Source organism: Pelophylax lessonae (genome assembly GCF_965119305.1).
Source record: "Pelophylax lessonae genome assembly, contig: HAP1_SCAFFOLD_191, whole genome shotgun sequence".
In the NCBI taxonomy this organism is placed as follows: Eukaryota; Metazoa; Chordata; class Amphibia; order Anura; family Ranidae; genus Pelophylax; species Pelophylax lessonae.
In genome coordinates this window covers 261487-279480 of record NW_028120118.1, presented here as the reverse complement: position 1 = coordinate 279480, position 17994 = coordinate 261487, and the positions used below count along the sequence as shown (strand labels likewise).

At 49.4% G+C, this 17994-nt stretch overlaps 1 protein-coding gene and 1 pseudogene across 2 annotated transcripts in view; one reads left to right on the top strand and one right to left on the bottom strand.

Annotated features, from left to right (window-relative positions):
- Window positions 1-673: 673 nt before the first annotated feature.
- The window catches only part of LOC309543540 (tetraspanin-1-like), a 54512-nt gene continuing 37191 nt past the window's right edge, over window positions 674-17994 (bottom strand). The window contains exons 7-8 of the mRNA XM_082276014.1: window positions 11313-11396; window positions 674-845 (exon numbers count right to left, since the gene is read on the bottom strand). Of these exons, the coding sequence (XP_082132140.1) occupies window positions 777-845; window positions 11313-11396 (153 nt within the window). The 3' untranslated portion in view covers window positions 674-776. The remainder of the gene's footprint in view (window positions 846-11312; window positions 11397-17994) is intronic.
- Window positions 6632-8431, top strand: LOC309543537 (lamina-associated polypeptide 2, isoforms alpha/zeta-like; annotated as a pseudogene). Its single transcript has 2 exons — window positions 6632-7386; window positions 7859-8431. The product of its transcript is annotated as a lamina-associated polypeptide 2, isoforms alpha/zeta-like (transcript).

Here is a 17994-nt window from a genome sequence, read left to right as displayed (position 1 = left end):
TGTGGATGGAGTGAGCTCAGTGGATGGAGTGGGATCAGTGGAGGAAGTGGGTGTTGTGGATGGAGTGAGCTCAGTGGATGGAATGGGATCAGTGGAGTAGTGGGTGTTGTGGATGGGATGGGATCAGATGAGTAGTGGGTGTTGAGGAGGGAGAGGGCACATTGAAGGGAGTGGTTGCTGTGGAAGGAGTGGGATCAGTGGAGGGAGTGGAAGGAGTGGACACCCAGTTTGTGAGGGTGTCAGGCACAGAGTTCACCCCTCGTTTCCCCTCCTCTGGCCATGTAATAAGTGAGAGTTGCTGCTTTGGAAGAGCTGAGCAGCTTTTCTCTGCACACCGACATTCTTATTTTCGGCCATCTTTGCCTCTTAGGAGTGAAAGGCGATTGGCCACCAAGCAGAGAGAACTCCAAGCAAAGTCCAGCTTTATTCACGTCCTTCATATTATTTCCACCTTGGAAGAATAAATGATATCAAATAAATCCAAAATAAAGTAAAACTGATATTTTCACATTGTGGTTTTTTGGAAACGAGGAGAGGAAAGGTGAGAACACAATTGTACGGGGGTGGGGGGGGGGCGCTCCGCGGGGCTCTGCAGAGTGGGGTCATAGGACTCCCAGCGTATGATAAACGGGATCCCATCCATAGATCTGCAGAGTTAGTATAGAATGTGATTATAAAAGTCCAGTAGGAGGCGCCGCGCCCAACGTAGTCATTTCGCATTGACGCCCATCCTCCTCTTGAAATGTTGTTTATGGAATCTGTGGACTGGATTGTCCTCAGCTCTGCATGGAGTCCTGCTTGTCTATCTTGCAGTAGAGGTACATGGACACCACCATGGCTGCCAGCTGCGGGGGAAACAAAACACATTAGATGATTCATACCAAGACCTGGACTCCACCCAACTCCGCCCGAGCGCTCCGCATTCATTGAATAACTGCCCTGGGATAGATACAATGCCTTGCGAAAGTATTCGGCCCCCTTGAACTTTGCGACCTTTTGCCACATTTCAGGCTTCAAACATAAAGATATAAAACTGTAATTTTTTGTGAAGAATCAACAACAAGTGGGACACAATCAGGAAGTGGAACGAAATTTATTGGATATTTCAAACTTTGTTAACAAATAATAAAAACTGAAAAATTGGGCGTGCAAAATTATTCAGCCCCTTTACTTTCAGTGCAGCAAACTCTCTCCAGAAGTTCAGTGAGGATCTCTGAATGATCCAATGTTGACCTAAATGACTAATGATGATAAATAGAATCCACCTGTGTGTAATCAAGTCTCCGTATAAATGCACCTGCACTGTGATAGTCTCAGAGGTCCATTTAAAGCACAGAGAGCATCATGAAGAACAAGGAACACACCAGGCAGGTCCGAGATACTGTTGTGGAGAAGTTTAAAGCCGGATTTGGATACAAAAAGATTTCCCAAGCTTTAAACATCCCAAGGAGCACTGTGCAAGCGATAATATTGAAATGGAAGGAGTATACGAGAGACATATAGTGGAAGAGAGTAAAAAGAACCCCAATAAATTCTTTAAGTATATAAACAGTAAGAAAGCGAGGCCAGAGCACATTGGCCCCATAAAAGACGACGAAGGAAATCTGGCCGCAGAGGACAGAGAAAAGGCGGAAGTGTTAAATAATTTCTTCTCTTCAGTCTTCACAAAAGAATCGGAGGGCTACACGAACCCAGCTTGTAAGGCCAAACTAAATAATACACCTCAGGAAGTGCCGCCATGGCTAACAGAAGATAGACTTAGAACTAAACTAGAGAAACTTATCATAAATCACCGGGACCGGATGGCTTGCACCCGAGGGTTCTTAAAGAGCTCAGCCAGGTGATTGCCAGACCATTATTCTTGATCTTTAAGAATAGTCTACAGACGGGTATGGTGCCAGCTGATTGGAAAAAAGCCAACGTGGTACCAATATTTAGAAAAGGGTTGAGATATATCCCGGGTAACTATAGGCCGGTCAGCCTAACATCAGTAGTCTGCAAGATTTTGGAGGGGATGTTAAGGGACCACATACAAGACTTTAGTAATGAAAACGGTATTATTAGTAGTAATCAGCATGGATTCATGAAAAATCGTTCTTGCCAAACCAATCTATTAAACTTCTATGATGAAGTGAGCTGCAACCTAGATAAAGGAAAGCCTGTGGATGTGGTGTATCTGGATAAAGAAAGGTCGGTGGATGTGGTGTATCTGGATAAAGGAAGGCCTGTGGATGTGGTGTATCTGGATAAAGGAAGGTCTGTGGATGTGGTGTATCTGGATAAAGGAAAGTCTGTGGATGTGGTGTATCTGGATAAAGGAAGGGCTGTGGATGTGGTGTATCTGGACTTTGCAAAGGCCTTTGACACCGTTCCCCACAAACGCTTACTGTACAAACTAAGGAAGATAGGTATGGACCATAAGGTGAGTACCTGGATAGAGAACTGGCTCAAGGGGAGAGTACAGAGGGTGGTGATTAATGGGGAGTACTCGGATTGGGCGGGTGTGGAAAGTGGGGTGCCCCAGGGTTCTGTCCTGGGACCAATCCTGTTTAATTTATTCATAAATGATCTAGAGGAGGGGATATCGAGTACAATCTCAGTATTTGCGGATGATACTAAACTAAGCATGCCAATATCTTCTATGCAGGATGTGGAAACCTTACAAGCAGACCTGAACAAAATAATGGGGGGGGGGGGGGGCAACTACATGGCAGATGAGGTTTAATGTTGGAAAATGTAAAGTAATGCACCTGGGGGCCAGAAACCAGAAAGCAAGCTACTCACTAGGGGGGGAACCTCTGGGTGAGTCTAGGATGGAAAAGGACTTGGGGGTACTGGTAGACAACAGGCTTGGCAGTGGCATGCAATGCCAAGCCACTGCAAGCAAAGCCAACAGAGTACTGGGATGTATAAAAAAGGGGATTCACTCCAGAAATAAAGAGATTATTCTCCCACTCTACAAGACTCTGGTCCGGCCACATCTGGAGTATGCTGTCCAGTTCTGGGCACCGGTCCTCAGGAAGGATGTGCTGGAACTGGAGAGAGTCCAGAGAAGGGCAACAAAAATAATTAGGGGAATGGAGGACATCAGCTATGAGGAAAGACTACAAGCACTGAACTTATTCTCTCTGGAGAAGAGACGATTGAGGGGGGGTATGATATCAATGTACAAATACTGTACTGGCGACCCGAGCATAAGGAACAAACTATTCAGAGTAAGGGAATACAATAAGACACGTGGCCACTCACTAAAACTAGAGGAAAGGCGGTTTAACCTTAAAGTGCGTAAGGGGTTCTTCACTGTCAGAACAGTAATGATGTGGAATTCTCTTCCACAAGCAGTCGTATCAGCAGGGAGCATCGATAGTTTCAAAAAACTATTAGATGGGCACCTTAAAGACCACAACATACAGGGGTATACAATGTACAACATACAGGGGTATACAATGTACAACATACAGGGGTATACAATGTACGGTTAACCGCAAACACACATCATAGGTTGAACTAGATGGACTGATGTCTTTCTTCAACCTCACAAACTATGTAACTATGTATCAGACCACTGCAAATCTACGAAGACCTGGCCATCCCTCTAAACTTTCAGCTCATACAAGGAGAAGACTGATCAGAGATGCAGCCAAGAGGCCCATGATTACTCTGGATGAACTGGCAGAGATCTACAGCTGAGGTGGGAGACTCTGTCCATAGGACAACAATCAGTCGTATACTGCACAAATCTGCCCTTTATGGAAGAGTGGCAAGAAGAAAGACATTTCTTAAAGATATCCATAAAAAGTGTTGTTTAAAGTTTGCCACAAGCCACCTGGGAGACACCAAACATGTGGAAGAAGGTGCTCTGCTCAGATGAAACCAAAATTGAATTTTTCGGCAACAATGCAAAACGTTATGTTTGGTGTAAAAGCAACACAGCTCATCACCCTGAACACACCATCCCCACTGTCAAACATGGTGGTGGCAGCATCATGGTTTGGGCCTGCTTTTCTTCAGCAGGGACAGGGAAGATGGTTAAAATTGATGGGAAGATGGATGGAGCCAAATACAGGACCATTCTGGAAGAAAACCTGATGGGGTCTGCAAAAGACCTGAGACTGGGACGGAGATTTGTCTTCCAACAAGACAATGATCCAAAACATAAAGCAAAATCTACAATGGAATGGTTCACAAATAAACATATCCAGGTGTTAGAATGGCCAAGTCAAAGTCCAGACCTGAATCCAATCGAGAATCTGTGGAAAGAACTGAAAACTGCTGTTCACAAAAGCTCTCCATCCAATCTCACTGAGCTCGAGCTGTTTTGCAAGGAGGAATGGGCAAAAATTTCAGTCTCTCGATGTGCAAAACTGATAGAGACATACCCCAAGCGACTTACAGCTGTAATCGCAGCAAAAGGTGGCGCTACAAAGTATTAACCTAAGGGGGCTGAATAATTTTGCATGCCCAATTTTTCAGTTTTTTATTTGTTAACAAAGTTTGAAATATCCAATAAATTTCATTCCACTTCATGATTGTGTCCCACTTGTTGTTGATTCTTCACCAAAAATTACAGTTTTATATCTTTATGTTTGAAGCCTGAAATGTGGCAAAAGGTCGCAAAGTTCAAGGGGGCCGAATACTTTCGCAATGCACTGTATTTTCTTGTTTTATTCCACATTGGATTGAGCATCAAAATGGCAACCAACGTACATTTTATCATTGTGTATTTCTATTAGGGAGATTTTGCCTAATTTCCTGTCCTGGAGACATAACAGGAAGTGGGAGGGAATCTTTATCCCCTATAATGGAAGGAAATCCCATCTTGGACTGATCTCACGAGAACAGGTGTTCCCTTTGAGAAGATTTTACTTCCTGTCCCAGAAGCAAAACAGGAAGTGAGAGCAAATCCCCTCTTGGACTTTTGTCACCAGACCAGGTGCTCCCTTTGGGAAGATCCTATTTCCTGGTGCCTCCATGGCAGCATACAGGTGATAGAGCTCCGCCTCGACTCCTCCCTCAGGACCAGTGAATAGCATAAAAGAAGACCTGGCCCCCTATCCATCATTCTCCTTTTTTTCCTCATACCTTCTCAACTGGCGAAGAGTAGCAGCATGTCCATACCTCTGCCGCTGGCAGCTTCCGCCGGGTTAAGCCTCTTCCGTGCGCAGTCCCTGTTCTCGGGTCGCTCAAAGCAGTAAATAGACTGGGAGCCCCCTTCTGTGGATCTTTGGGGCATTATTCGCAGGGTTTCCTAATAGGATCACCATCCTGCCTTTTAATTTTGGATGTCTGGCAGCATGGGATCGCTAGAGGATCAGCTTAATTATTGTCCTTCCCTTTCCTTCCTTACAGGGGGTTTCTGTCAGCCTTCCCTCCCACCTCCCTTCTTTCTGGACCATCCCCAGGTTTTCCGTGGGTTAAAGTTATCAGCTTCACTTAAATCTACCTCTGTGATGCCGCATAAGCGTGAGTAGATGCCTTTCTGGCCGCTCGTGGCGTTGCAGCGCCATTCTCCGGTGGCTTCCTGATCCAAAGTGCCGCCACCTCCTTGCTCTGTCGGTCGGGCCGAGTGCGCATGCGCGGTCCCGGGACGCTCCGACGGCCATCTTGGGTGAGGGAAACAGGGCGAATTTTGCCCTTTTCCCTTTTAAAAGTCACCAAATCAAACAAAGTGGTTCCTGGACTCCCCCCCCCCCCCCCACACCCCTAATCAGTATCCTCAGTATACTTAAGCAGCCTCAGGGAGCAGTTCAGGGCCTCTTCTACTTAGGTGGCGCCCTGCTTCTCCTGAGCCTTGAAAACCCTGCTGGTAAAAAAAAAAAAATATGTATGTGTATATATATATATATATATATATATATATATATATATATATATGTGTGTGTATATATAAGGGGAATGGAAAAGGGGGAAATAGTTCTTTTTTCCCCACCGGTAATATTCATACAAATTTTATTTACTATTTCCTTCTCGCACTTTTTCTTTCCTTTAAGCTGATCCTCCTGCCGTCCTACCATGAGCCATTCATCCCACAATCAAGATCCTCCCTGCAATAGGTATGTGACCATCTATTGGTAAGTATAAAAAAAAAAAAAAGAAGAGAGCACGGCTGATGGAGATATTTATTCTGTTCTTTCTCCAGTCCTGCACGCTCCAAGAGGTCAGGGAAATCCTCCATACAGCGTAAGGACTACAGCCCGGATCGAAGGTCCCGATCATCTCGGCACAGATCCCATGACAGGTCAAGGTCACGGCACCGATACGGTTCTCCTTCACCTCCTTCCCACTCCTCAGGGAAGAAGTGCTGGGCCTGCGGAGGTACCCCGCTTCCGGACAAACTAGTCTGCAGGAGTTGCCTTAGGGAATACGCGGCTGACCGAGAGTCAGAGAGCCAACAAGTTGCTGACCTTCTGAAACAGACAGTGAGGGACTCCCTCTCGGAGCTGGCAGCCTTGGTTCCCGCTCAGACACTCACGCCGGGCACCCAGACTCAGCAGGCAGTTTCCGAAGCACCAGGCCCCTCATCAGCCAGCCCTCTCCTATCTCCTCAACCCGTCAAGCCAGAGAGACCTCCCCAGAGGAACACTCAGAGGAGTCGGAAGAAGAATCGGAACCTTCAGGGTTCAGCTATACGATGATTCCTTCCTTCATTCAAGCAGTTAAAACGGCAATTAAATGGGAAGACGCAGAGGAACCTCCTCAAACATCTAAGAGATATTTTCCTTTTCTCAAAAGGAAACAAATTGTTTTCCCGTTGATGGGAGAAATCAGGGAGGTAATCCAGGATGAGTGGCAGAGAACAGACAAAAAGTTCTCTCTAGGCCACCTCAACAAACTGTATCCACTGGCGGAATCCGATTCTCAAATGTTGAATTCTATGCCGGTGGTAGATGCGGCTGTAGTCCGTCTGGCCAAAAATGTCACCCTCCCTTTGGATGACTCTGCCGCCTTCAAAGATCCCCTGGACAGACGGATCGATTTAGACCTCAAGAGAGGCTATCTCGCGGCGGGGGCAGCATGCAAACCAGCAATTGCACTTACCTCGGTCTCAAACGCTATCAAAACCTGGACGGATAACGTTGAGACAGCCTTGTGACAAAACATCCCCAGGGAAGATATAATCAAGGCACTAGAGGAGCTCAGGCTATCAGCGGATTTCGTTGGTGAAGCAGCCATCGACACAATTCGCTGCTCAGCCAGGGCTATGCTACACTCGGTTATGGCTAAAAGAGCCCTTTGGCTAAAACCCAATGGGCGGCCGACATGACGTCCAAGCAGTCATGGTGTAAGATACCTTTCAATGGTAAAGCTCTTTTCGGAGAAAAACTAGACCAGGCTATCTCAAGAGTAACGGGAGGAAAATCAGGTCTTTTACCTCAAGATCGAAAGGTGAGAAATCCTAGAGCTCATACAGCAAGATTTCGTCCAACCAATGTCAGGGATTTCAGAAACCCAAGACCTCACAGAGACGGTAGAAGACCCTGGAGGGGCACTAAGTCTACCTTCCTGACTTCCCGTAAAAACAGAACCCTATCAGCTCCGCAAGAACCCGCTAAGCCCTTTTGACGCCAGGAGTGCGCTGGACCTTCAGGTGGGAACAAGATGGAGATTTTTTCTGCCAAAGTGGGTCCAGCATTGTCAGGATCCCTGGGTCCTGACTACAATTCGTTCAGGCCACTCCTGGAGTTTCTGTCATCTTCCTCCTCGATCCTTATTTCAAGAAACAAGAATTCCAACATCGCCTCAGAAGGCTCAAACCTTACTTCAGTACATAAAATTGCTTCAGGTACAAGGGGCAGCTCTTCCAGTGCCAGCTACAGAGTGCTTCACAGGTTTTTACTCCACTCTTTTTCTGGTGCAGAAGAAAATAGGAGACTGGAGACCTGTCATAGACCTGAAAAGGCTCAACAGGTATATAAGTCTGGAGAGCTTCAAGGTGGAGTCGTTGCAGACGATCATCCAGGTGGTGCAACCTGGGGACTGGATGGTTTCGGTCGACTTACAAGATGCCTACCTGCATGTTCCGATCAATTCAAGATTCCAAAGATTCCTGAGGTTTGCGGTAGGACAGACCCACCTGCAGTTTCAGGCTCTACCTTTTGGTCTCTGCACCTCACCTCGGGTATTCACGAAAATCCTCATCTCAGCGCTGGCACAGTTACGGGAGAGAGGCTTACGAGTACACCACTACCTGGACGACATCCTCCTCTTAGCCAACAACCCAGCACAGCTCATTTCCCACAGGGACCTACTGCTACGGTCCCTAGCGGAGCTAGGTTGGCTTGTAAAGCATGCCAAGAGTCATCTCGTCCCCTCCCAACAGATGATCGATCTGGGCATACTGTTTGATACGCAGAGGGGAACTGTGTCATTGCCCCTCCAGAAGATAGAGGTCATTATGAAAAGAATGAAGAAGGTTATGTCAGCCCACTAGATAACAGCATCCCAGTGTTTGAGCCTCATAGGCACAATGTCAGCGTTTATTCCGGTGTTTCCATGGGCCCATTGGCACTTAAGATATTTTCAGACGGGCTTCCTGTTGCAATTGGAGAAACGGTGTCTCTCTCAGAAGATTTGTCTATCCAGCTTGATGAGCAGGAGCCTGCACTGGTGGACGAATCAGAAGAACCTATCCAATTCTCGTCAACTGGGCTCATTCCCCTGGACCATAATTACGTCCGATGCCAGTGGCCTAGGCTGGGGAGCTCACTGCGGGGAAGTCAGCGTACAGGGGAGATGGTCCTACCCCACGAGGGGGATAGTCTCGAACATCCTAGAGATGAGAGCAGCCTTCCTAGCGCTAACATCATTTGCTTCGCTGATACAGGGTCAAAGAGTAGTGCTCTGTCTAGACAACAGAGCAGCAGTCTCCTACCTGCAGAGGCAGGGAGGAACCCGAAGCAGATCTCTGCTCAGGGAAGTGGAGCCGGTAATACTTTGGGCGGAAAAAAATCTTGTAGACCTGAGGGCAGTTTACCTCCCAGGCAGTGCAAATTCAGAAGCAGACAGGCTGTCAAGAACATTTGTGGACATCAACGAATGGTCATTACATCCCCACATTTTCAGCCAGATCTGCAAACTCTGGGAAACCCCCCAGGTGGACATGTTTGCCACAGCGGAGAACACAAAGCTAACGAGATTTTTCTCTCGTCTACCACATCTCCAGGCGGAGGCAGTGGACGCCCTCTCATGCCCATGGGAGTTCAGAACAGCATATGCCTTCCCTCCTCGGCCGTTGATACTGAAGTTTCTTCAGAGGCTCCTGAGGGAGCATGTACAGATACTGGCGATCCTACCATTTTGGCCAAAGAGACCTTGGTTTACCCTGGCCATGTATCTCTCAATGAGCCCTCCGGTCAGAATCCCCCCTTCCCTCACCTTCTATCTCAAGGGGGACTGACCCATCCAGATCCCTAGAAACTGGACCTGCGAATCTGGAACTTGAGAGGAAGAGGTTTCAGGCCTTAGGTTGTTCCTCAGAGGTTATAGCTACCTTAATGAAGGCCAGAAAGTCATCCACAAATGTGGTATATTCAAGAATATGGAACAAATTCTTATCCTTTGCCACGGGACACGGGGTAGATCCAGCCTCGCCCTCCACAACGGATATACTCAACTTTCTTCAAACAGGTCTCGACCTAGGACTGAGCCTAAGCTCGTTAAAAGTACAAGTAGCAGCCATTTCAGCCGCAACCAACAGGAGATGGGCAGAAGACCCGTTAGTAATAACATTTCTCAAGGGAGTCCTGAAAATCAGGCCACCTGTCAGGCATCCATATCCTCAGTGGGACCTGTCAGTGGTTCTGCAAGCCTTATCGGATAAATCTTTTTCCCCTTCAGAAGATACGTCACTGTGGAACCTGACCCTGAAGACCACGTTCCTGTTGGCCATTACTTCAGGGAGAAGGATTTCAGAGTTACACGCCTTGGGAATAGGCGAGGACCACATCTCTCTCTTCCCAGACAGGGTGGAACTGCGCCCTCTGCGTGGTTTTACGCCTAAAGTCACAACCCCGTGTCATCTCCTGGAACCCTGGGCATTACCGGTATTTTTGGATACGGATTCAGGGGCATGTAACGACTTGGACCTCTCTAGAGTTCTAAGGGCCTACCTGGAATCTACTAGATCCTTCAGGAAATCTCAGAGACTCTTGGTGATTCCCTTTGGCAAAAACCGAGGAAAATAGGCAACCAGCAGAACATTAGCCTCTTGGGTTGTAAAATTAATTCAAAAAGCTTACAAGTCGAGGAACATGGTCCCTCCGGCACGGGTGAACGCTCACTCAACTCGAGCAGTCTCGGCTTCTTGGGCAACAAGGGCTAACGTTTCCTTGGAAACAGTATGCAGGGCCGCCACCTGGTCTTCTCGCCACACATTCCTGAGACACTACCATATCGATCCAGGTGCTCTCACAACGGTGGAGTTTGGAAAGAGAGCAATCCAAGCGGCAATGTCTATAACCAATGAAAATACTTTAAGTTCAGCATTATCCCACCCGTCTGAGCTAGTTATTTATCACCTGTATGCTGCCATGGAGGCACCAGGAAAACGGAAAATTGTATCATATTTACCGTAATTTTCCTTTCCTGGTGCCTATCCATGGCAGCATACGCTCCCTCCCTGGTATTCTATATTACTGAGAATGATGGGATAGGGGGCCAGGTCTTCTTTTATGCTATTCACTGGTCCTGAGTGAGGAGTCGAGGCGGAGCTCTATCACCTGTATGCTGCCATGGATAGGCACCAGGAAAGGAAAATTACGGTAAATATGATACAATTTTCCGTTTTCCTGTCCTGGACACAAAACAGGAAGTGGGAAGAAGTCATTATCTATAATGGGAGGAAATTCCCTCTTGAGCTTGTTGTCTCCAGAACAGGTGTTCCCATTGGAAAAATGATACTTCCTGTTCTGGAGACATAACAGGAAGTGGGAAGAAATCTATATCACCTATAATGAGAGGAGATCCCCTCCTGGGCTGTTATCAGACCAGGTGTTCCATTTGGGAAGATTTTACTTCCTGTTCTGGAGACATAACAGGAAGTGAGAGGAAATCCCCTCTTAGGTAGATGTCACTAAGTGAGGTCCGATGTCCTCATTAGAAGATTTCCCCTCTCTTCCCTTTCTTCTGACATTTTGTGGATTTTGCCTCAGTTTCTGGGCTGCTGATGGTGGTCACCAGGATACAGAGAGGGTGAATCTCCCCAGTGAATCTCCCCAGTGAATCTCCCCAGTGAATCAGTCACCCTTCCTCACTCAGAACGGGGGGAAAACGTAAGACTCCACCAAAAACTGAACACACGTGTGGCCACCTACCTCCAGGGCAGCGATCCCGGCTGCAACTCCTCCCACAACAGCGGCGTTTGTCTTCAGTTTGTCCAGAATCTCCTGGTAACAGCCCTGAGGAGAGAAGAAGGAATGTTAGCCAAGGGAATGGCAGAGAAGAACATAGAGATGTAATTCATGGTGGTCTATTCTACACGAATATCAGGAATCCATGGTGATCTATTCTACCCGAATACCAGGAATCCATGGTGGCCTATTCTACCCGAATACCAGGAATCCATGGTGGTCTATTCTACCCGAATACCAGGAATCCATGGTGGCCTATTCTACCCGAATACCAGGAATCCATGGTGGTCTATTCTACCCGAATACCAGGAATCCATGGTGGTCTATTCTACCCGAATACCAGGAATCCATGGTGGTCTATTCTACCCGAATACCAGGAATCCATGGTGGTCTATTCTACCCGAATACCAGGAATCCATGGTGGTCTATTCTACCCGAATACCAGGAATCCATGGTGGCCTATTCTACCCGAATACCAGGAATCCATGGTGGTCTATTCTACCCGAATACCAGGAATCCATGGTGGCCTATTCTACCCGAATACCAGCAATCCATGGTGGTCTATTCTACCCGAATACCAGGAATCCATGGTGGTCTATTCTACCCGAATACCAGGAATCCATGGTGGTCTATTCTACCCGAATACCAGGAATCCATGGTGGTCTATTCTACCCGAATACCAGGAATCCATGGTGGTCTATTCTACCCGAATACCAGGAATCCATGGTGGCCTATTCTACCCGAATACCAGGAATCCATGGTGGTCTATTCTACCCGAATACCAGGAATCCATGGTGGTCTATTCTACCCGAATACCAGGAATCCATGGTGGCCTATTCTACCCGAATACCAGGAATCCATGGTGGTCTATTCTACCCGAATACCAGGAATCCATGGTGGTCTATTCTACCCGAATACCAGGAATCCATGGTGGCCTATTCTACCCGAATACCAGGAATCCATGGTGGTCTATTCTACCCGAATACCAGGAATCCATGGTGGTCTATTCTACCCGAGTACCAGGAATCCATGGTGGCCAATTCTTCCCGAATACCAGGAATCCATGGTGGCCAATTCTACCCGAATACCAGTGTGACGTGAGACACTTTGATTGGGGGGCTTGTGGAACCCCAATTGCTTTAGGGAGGTTGGGAGACCCCTTGTCCAGCATCCCCAGTCCCTCTTATGTGTAAATCACCCTGTGTCTATAAGGGGCACAGGGTGACCAAAAACCCTAGTCAGGCCAGCTCTGCACTAATCAGACTCTTGCTGGGGGGGGGGGGGGGGGGGTGTGTTACACTTTAATGCTGTCTATTGTTCTTTGGGATCTCGATGCCGGTGTGTCTGGCCTTGAATGAGATTCCTGAATGTTCAGGTGTTTGTGTCATCTATTGTTTGCCTGCTAGCATTCTGTGCATTCCGCCTAGGCTGATTTAAGTGCTCAGTTAATTGGTATGTTAATGATATCATGGTCAGCCCTACCTCGTTATCGTAGCTATTGTGTGATATTTTGTGTAAATATTTGACTGGCCAATGACATACTTCTCCAATGTATAAAAGTCTGTGAGTTGGTTTTAATAAACAGTTCATTCTGGTTTCACTCCAAAACTTGTACTGTCTAGTTCTTGGGGTAACTATAGCCAGAATCACGGATCCCGTGTTCCAGAGCTTAGGAAGCAGGTTACTGGCGGAGATACCCAGTCGTTGGTGTCCGGATTCCGTCACAACCAGGAATCCATGGTGGCCAATTCTACCCGAATACCAGTAATCCATGGTGGTCTATTCTACCCGAATACCAGGAATCCATGGTGGTCTATTCTACCCGAATACCAGGAATCCATGGTGGCCAATTCTACCCGAATACCAGGAATCCATGGTGGCCTATTCTTTCCGAATACCAGGAATCCATGGTGGCCTATTCTTCCCGAATACCAGGAATCCATGGTGGCCAATTCTACCCGAATACCAGGAATCCATGGTGGTCTATTCTACACTAATACCAGGAATCCATGGTGGTCTATTCTACCCGAATACCAGGAATCCATGGTGGCCTATTCTTCCAGAATACCAGGAATCCATGGTGGTCTATTCTACCCGAATACCAGGAATCCATGGTGGCCAATTCTACCCGAATACCAGGAATCCATGGTGGTCTATTCTACCCGAATACCAGGAATCCATGGTGGTCTATTCTACCCGAATACCAGGAATCCATGGTGGCCTATTCTTCCAGAATACCAGGAATCCATGGTGGTCTATTCTACACGAATACCAGGAATTCATGGTGGCCTATTCTACCCGAGTACCAGGAATCCATGGTGGCCAATTCTTCCCGAATACCAGGAATCCATGGTGGCCAATTCTACCCGAATACCAGGAATCCATGGTGGCCAATTCTACCCGAATACCAGTAATCCATGGTGGCCTATTCTTCCCGAATACCAGGAATCCATGGTGGTCTATTCTACCCGAATACCAGGAATCCATGGTGGTCTATTCTACCGAATACCAGGAATCCATGGTGGCCTATTCTACCTGAATACCAGGAATCCATGGTGGTCTATTCTACCCGAATACCAGGAATCCATGGTAGTCTATTCTACCCGAATTCCAGGAATCCATGGTAGTCTATTCTACCCGAATACCAGGAATCCATGGTGGCCTATTCTACCCGAATACCAGGAATCCAGTCATTCCTTGTACTGGCAGGAAGATCAGAATTGAGGATATAAGAATAAGAGGTACAGACCAGAATTCAGAGGCGTAACTAGAACCTTCAGGGCCCGGTACAAGAAACCATGAAGGCCCCCCCGGACCGCTGGCCGGGGCCCTTCCCTTTAAGCCTGGGGCTCTTCCCATTGATCCTAGGACCCTTTATTACGGTCCCGCAGCGGGACCTTTTCACAAGTTCGGCAGTGGGCCCCCTTCCTGCCATCTTGGTGCCTCCCCATGGTAGTGGTGGAATGCCAGGGCCCTGTTGCAAGTGTGACCTTTATAATCCTGGAAGTTCACCCACTGGTGTCGGTAGTTTTTTTTTTTTTGGTATTTTAATCGTATTATTTTTCATCATTTTATTTTATTCTTTTACAATGTGACTGACTATGACTCTGTCCATTCAGAAAAGGAAGGAGCTGGTAAATTACATATTTATCGACCCCTTCCTGGTTCTCTATTGTGACACATCCCCTGCAGCAGGAGAGGGAAGGGAGCACAGTGGGGGGGGGGGGGGGGTAGCACAGTGGGGGGGGGGGGACCAGAGGAGCACACAGGGGCCCAGAGACAGCAGAACACAAGTTACCGGATAGGAGGGGCGGCGGGGGCAGCATACAGAGGAACCAATCTCCTCCATTTTCCTCCTGCAGCTACTGGAGGAAAAAGGAGGACAGTGATTTCTCTACATGCTGCCCCTGCCCCCCCCCCCCCCTCCTATCCAGGTGTACAGGGGAGCCACACAGGCCCCCTGGAGCATGGGGCCCGGTTGCAATTGCAACCTCTGCAACCCCTGTAGTTACGCCCCTGGGCAGGTAGTTAGTGGATAGTGAGTTGAGTTAGCTTAGTGCAGTCAGTGTAGTGTACAGGAATACCCCACTTTTAAAATGTATGGATAGGTTGTAGTCCTGGGTCCCCTCTCTACAACCTATCCATACATTTTCACCCCCTTCCTGGGCAGGAAGGGGGTGAAAGTGCCCTGCATTTAAGTGGTTAAGGGGAAACCTATGACAGAATTAAAAAAAAAAAATAAACGGCATGTGTTCCGCCCCCCCCAAATCTATACCAGGCCACATCAGGTACGGAAAGTGAGGACAGCGACGATTCTGATGTCTCTTTCTGGCACATAGATGTGGAATTTGTGAAGTTTATCAAATGATTTCCAATGGAGCGATGTGCCAGTTTTCCCACCAATCGCTATCGCTCAGTTCTTCAAGTAACTCCGTTTCGCTGTCGCTGTTTTCCAGTTCGTCTAAAAGCACTTTTGTGCAATAAAAAGGCTTTTTGGACGCCATGGTCGTTCTCTATTTTCCAGGCACAAAGAACTGGAAAAGCACAGGCAGGGCACTGGAAAAGTCACCGGGTGAAATCCTGTGGTGAAATGGGATGATACAGTGTAATCCAATCACAGCTTTCTATCATCTCATTTGGTGGATTTACACTTTTGAAATTGCCGCCGATTCCACCCCCCCGTGTCGCAACGCTCGCAGGGAAGAGAACCGGAAGACAGGTGTCGGTGTTCTATCAGAAAACCCTACCCCATCAGATTTCCCTACCTACATAATTTCCGGTGCAGGCTCGTCATGCACCAGCTGTAACCGAGTCACACGTCCTACTGCGCATGCGCGGAATAGGTGGGGAATTTTGATAACATCGTAAGGGGGTGAGGCAAAAGTCCTACTGCGCATGATCGGCCACATGTGCACCAACGGATCGGGTAGCGGCATCTCTTATAACAAACATCCATCCGATCTCCATGGCATACACTGCGCCAAGCCGACAATCGGACAATCCTATTCCCTACCCACACGCGCACGCCCACTGTCTCATTGTCGGGTCGGCGCAGTGTGGGGCATGGAGATCGGATTTTCGGCTTGGCGCAGTGTCGGGTCAGCACAGTGTGGGCCATGGAGATCGGATGGATGTTTGTTATCAGAGATCCCGCTGCCCGACCCGTTGGTGCGCATGCGCCGGCGCATGCACACTAGGACTTTTGCCTGGCCCTTACGATGTTATCAAAATGCCCTACCTATTCTGCGCATGCGCAGTAGGACTTGTGACGCGGCTACAGCTGATTCATGACGAAGCCACAGCTGATCCGCAACCGGAAATGACGGAGGGTATGGTATTCTGACAGAACACTGGCATCGGCCAAGCACACAGGGGGAGGATGGCGGGGGGAAGACGGCAGGGGATTGCAGGGAAGGGAACCGGAAGACAGGTGCCGGCATCGGCCAAGCACACAGCGAGGGGACGGCGGGGGAAGACGGCAGGGGATCGCAGGGAAGGGAACCGGAAGACAGGTGCCAGCATCGGCCGAGCACACAGTGGGAGGATGGCAGGGGAAGACGGCAGGGGATCGCGGGGAAGGGAACCGGAAGACAGGTGCCAGCATCGGCCGAGCACACAGTGGGAGGATGGCGGGGGAAGACGGCAGGGGATCGCGGGGAAGGGAACAGGAAGACAGGTGCCGGCATCGGCCGAGCACACAGTGGGAGGATGGCAGGGGAAGACGGCAGGGGATCGCGGGGAAGGGAACCGGAAGACAGGTGCCGGCATCGGCCAAGCACACAGCGGGAGGACAGCGGGGGAAGACGGCAGGGGATCGCAGGGAAGGGAACCGGAGACAGGTGCCGGCATCGGCCAAGCACACAGCGGGAGGACAGCGGGGGAAGAAGGCAGGGGATCGCGGGGAAGGGAACCGGAAGACAGGTGCCGGCATTGGCCGAGCACACAGCGGGAGGACGGCGGGGGAAGACGGCAGGGGATCGCGGGGAAGGGAACCGGAAGACAGGTGCCGGCATCGGCCAAGCACACAGCGGGAGGACAGCGGGGGAAGAAGGCAGGGGATCGCGGGGAAGGGAACCGGAAGACAGGTGCCGGCATTGGCCGAGCACACAGCGGGAGGACGGCGGGGGAAGACGGCAGGGGATCGCAGGGAAGGGAACCGGAGACAGGTGCCGGCATCGGCCGAGCACACAGCGGGAGGACGGCAGGGGAAGAAGGCAGGGGATCGCGGGGAAGGGAACCGGAAGACAGGTGTCGGTGTTCTATCAGAAAACCCTACCCCATCAGATTTCCCTACCTACATAATTTCCGGTGCAGGCTCGTCATGCACCAGCTGTAACCGAGTCACACGTCCTACTGCGCATGCGCGGAATAGGTGGGGAATTTTGATAACATCGTAAGGGGGTGAGGCAAAAGTCCTACTGCGCATGATCGGCCACATGTGCACCAACGGATCGGGTAGCGGCATCTCTTATAACAAACATCCATCCGATCTCCATGGCATACACTGCGCCAAGCCGACAATCGGACAATCCTATTCCCTACCCACACGCGCACGCCCACTGTCTCATTGTCGGGTCGGCGCAGTGTGGGGCATGGAGATCGGATTTTCGGCTTGGCGCAGTGTCGGGTCAGCACAGTGTGGGCCATGGAGATCGGATGGATGTTTGTTATCAGAGATCCCGCTGCCCGACCCGTTGGTGCGCATGCGCCGGCGCATGCACACTAGGACTTTTGCCTGGCCCTTACGATGTTATCAAAATGCCCTACCTATTCTGCGCATGCGCAGTAGGACTTGTGACGCGGCTACAGCTGATTCATGACGAAGCCACAGCTGATCCGCAACCGGAAATGACGGAGGGTATGGTATTCTGACAGAACACTGGCATCGGCCGAGCACACAGGGGGAGGATGGCGGGGGGAAGACGGCAGGGGATTGCAGGGAAGGGAACCGGAAGACAGGTGCCGGCATCGGCCAAGCACACAGCGAGGGGACGGCGGGGGAAGACGGCAGGGGATCGCAGGGAAGGGAACCGGAAGACAGGTGCCAGCATCGGCCGAGCACACAGTGGGAGGATGGCAGGGGAAGACGGCAGGGGATCGCGGGGAAGGGAACCGGAAGACAGGTGCCAGCATCGGCCGAGCACAC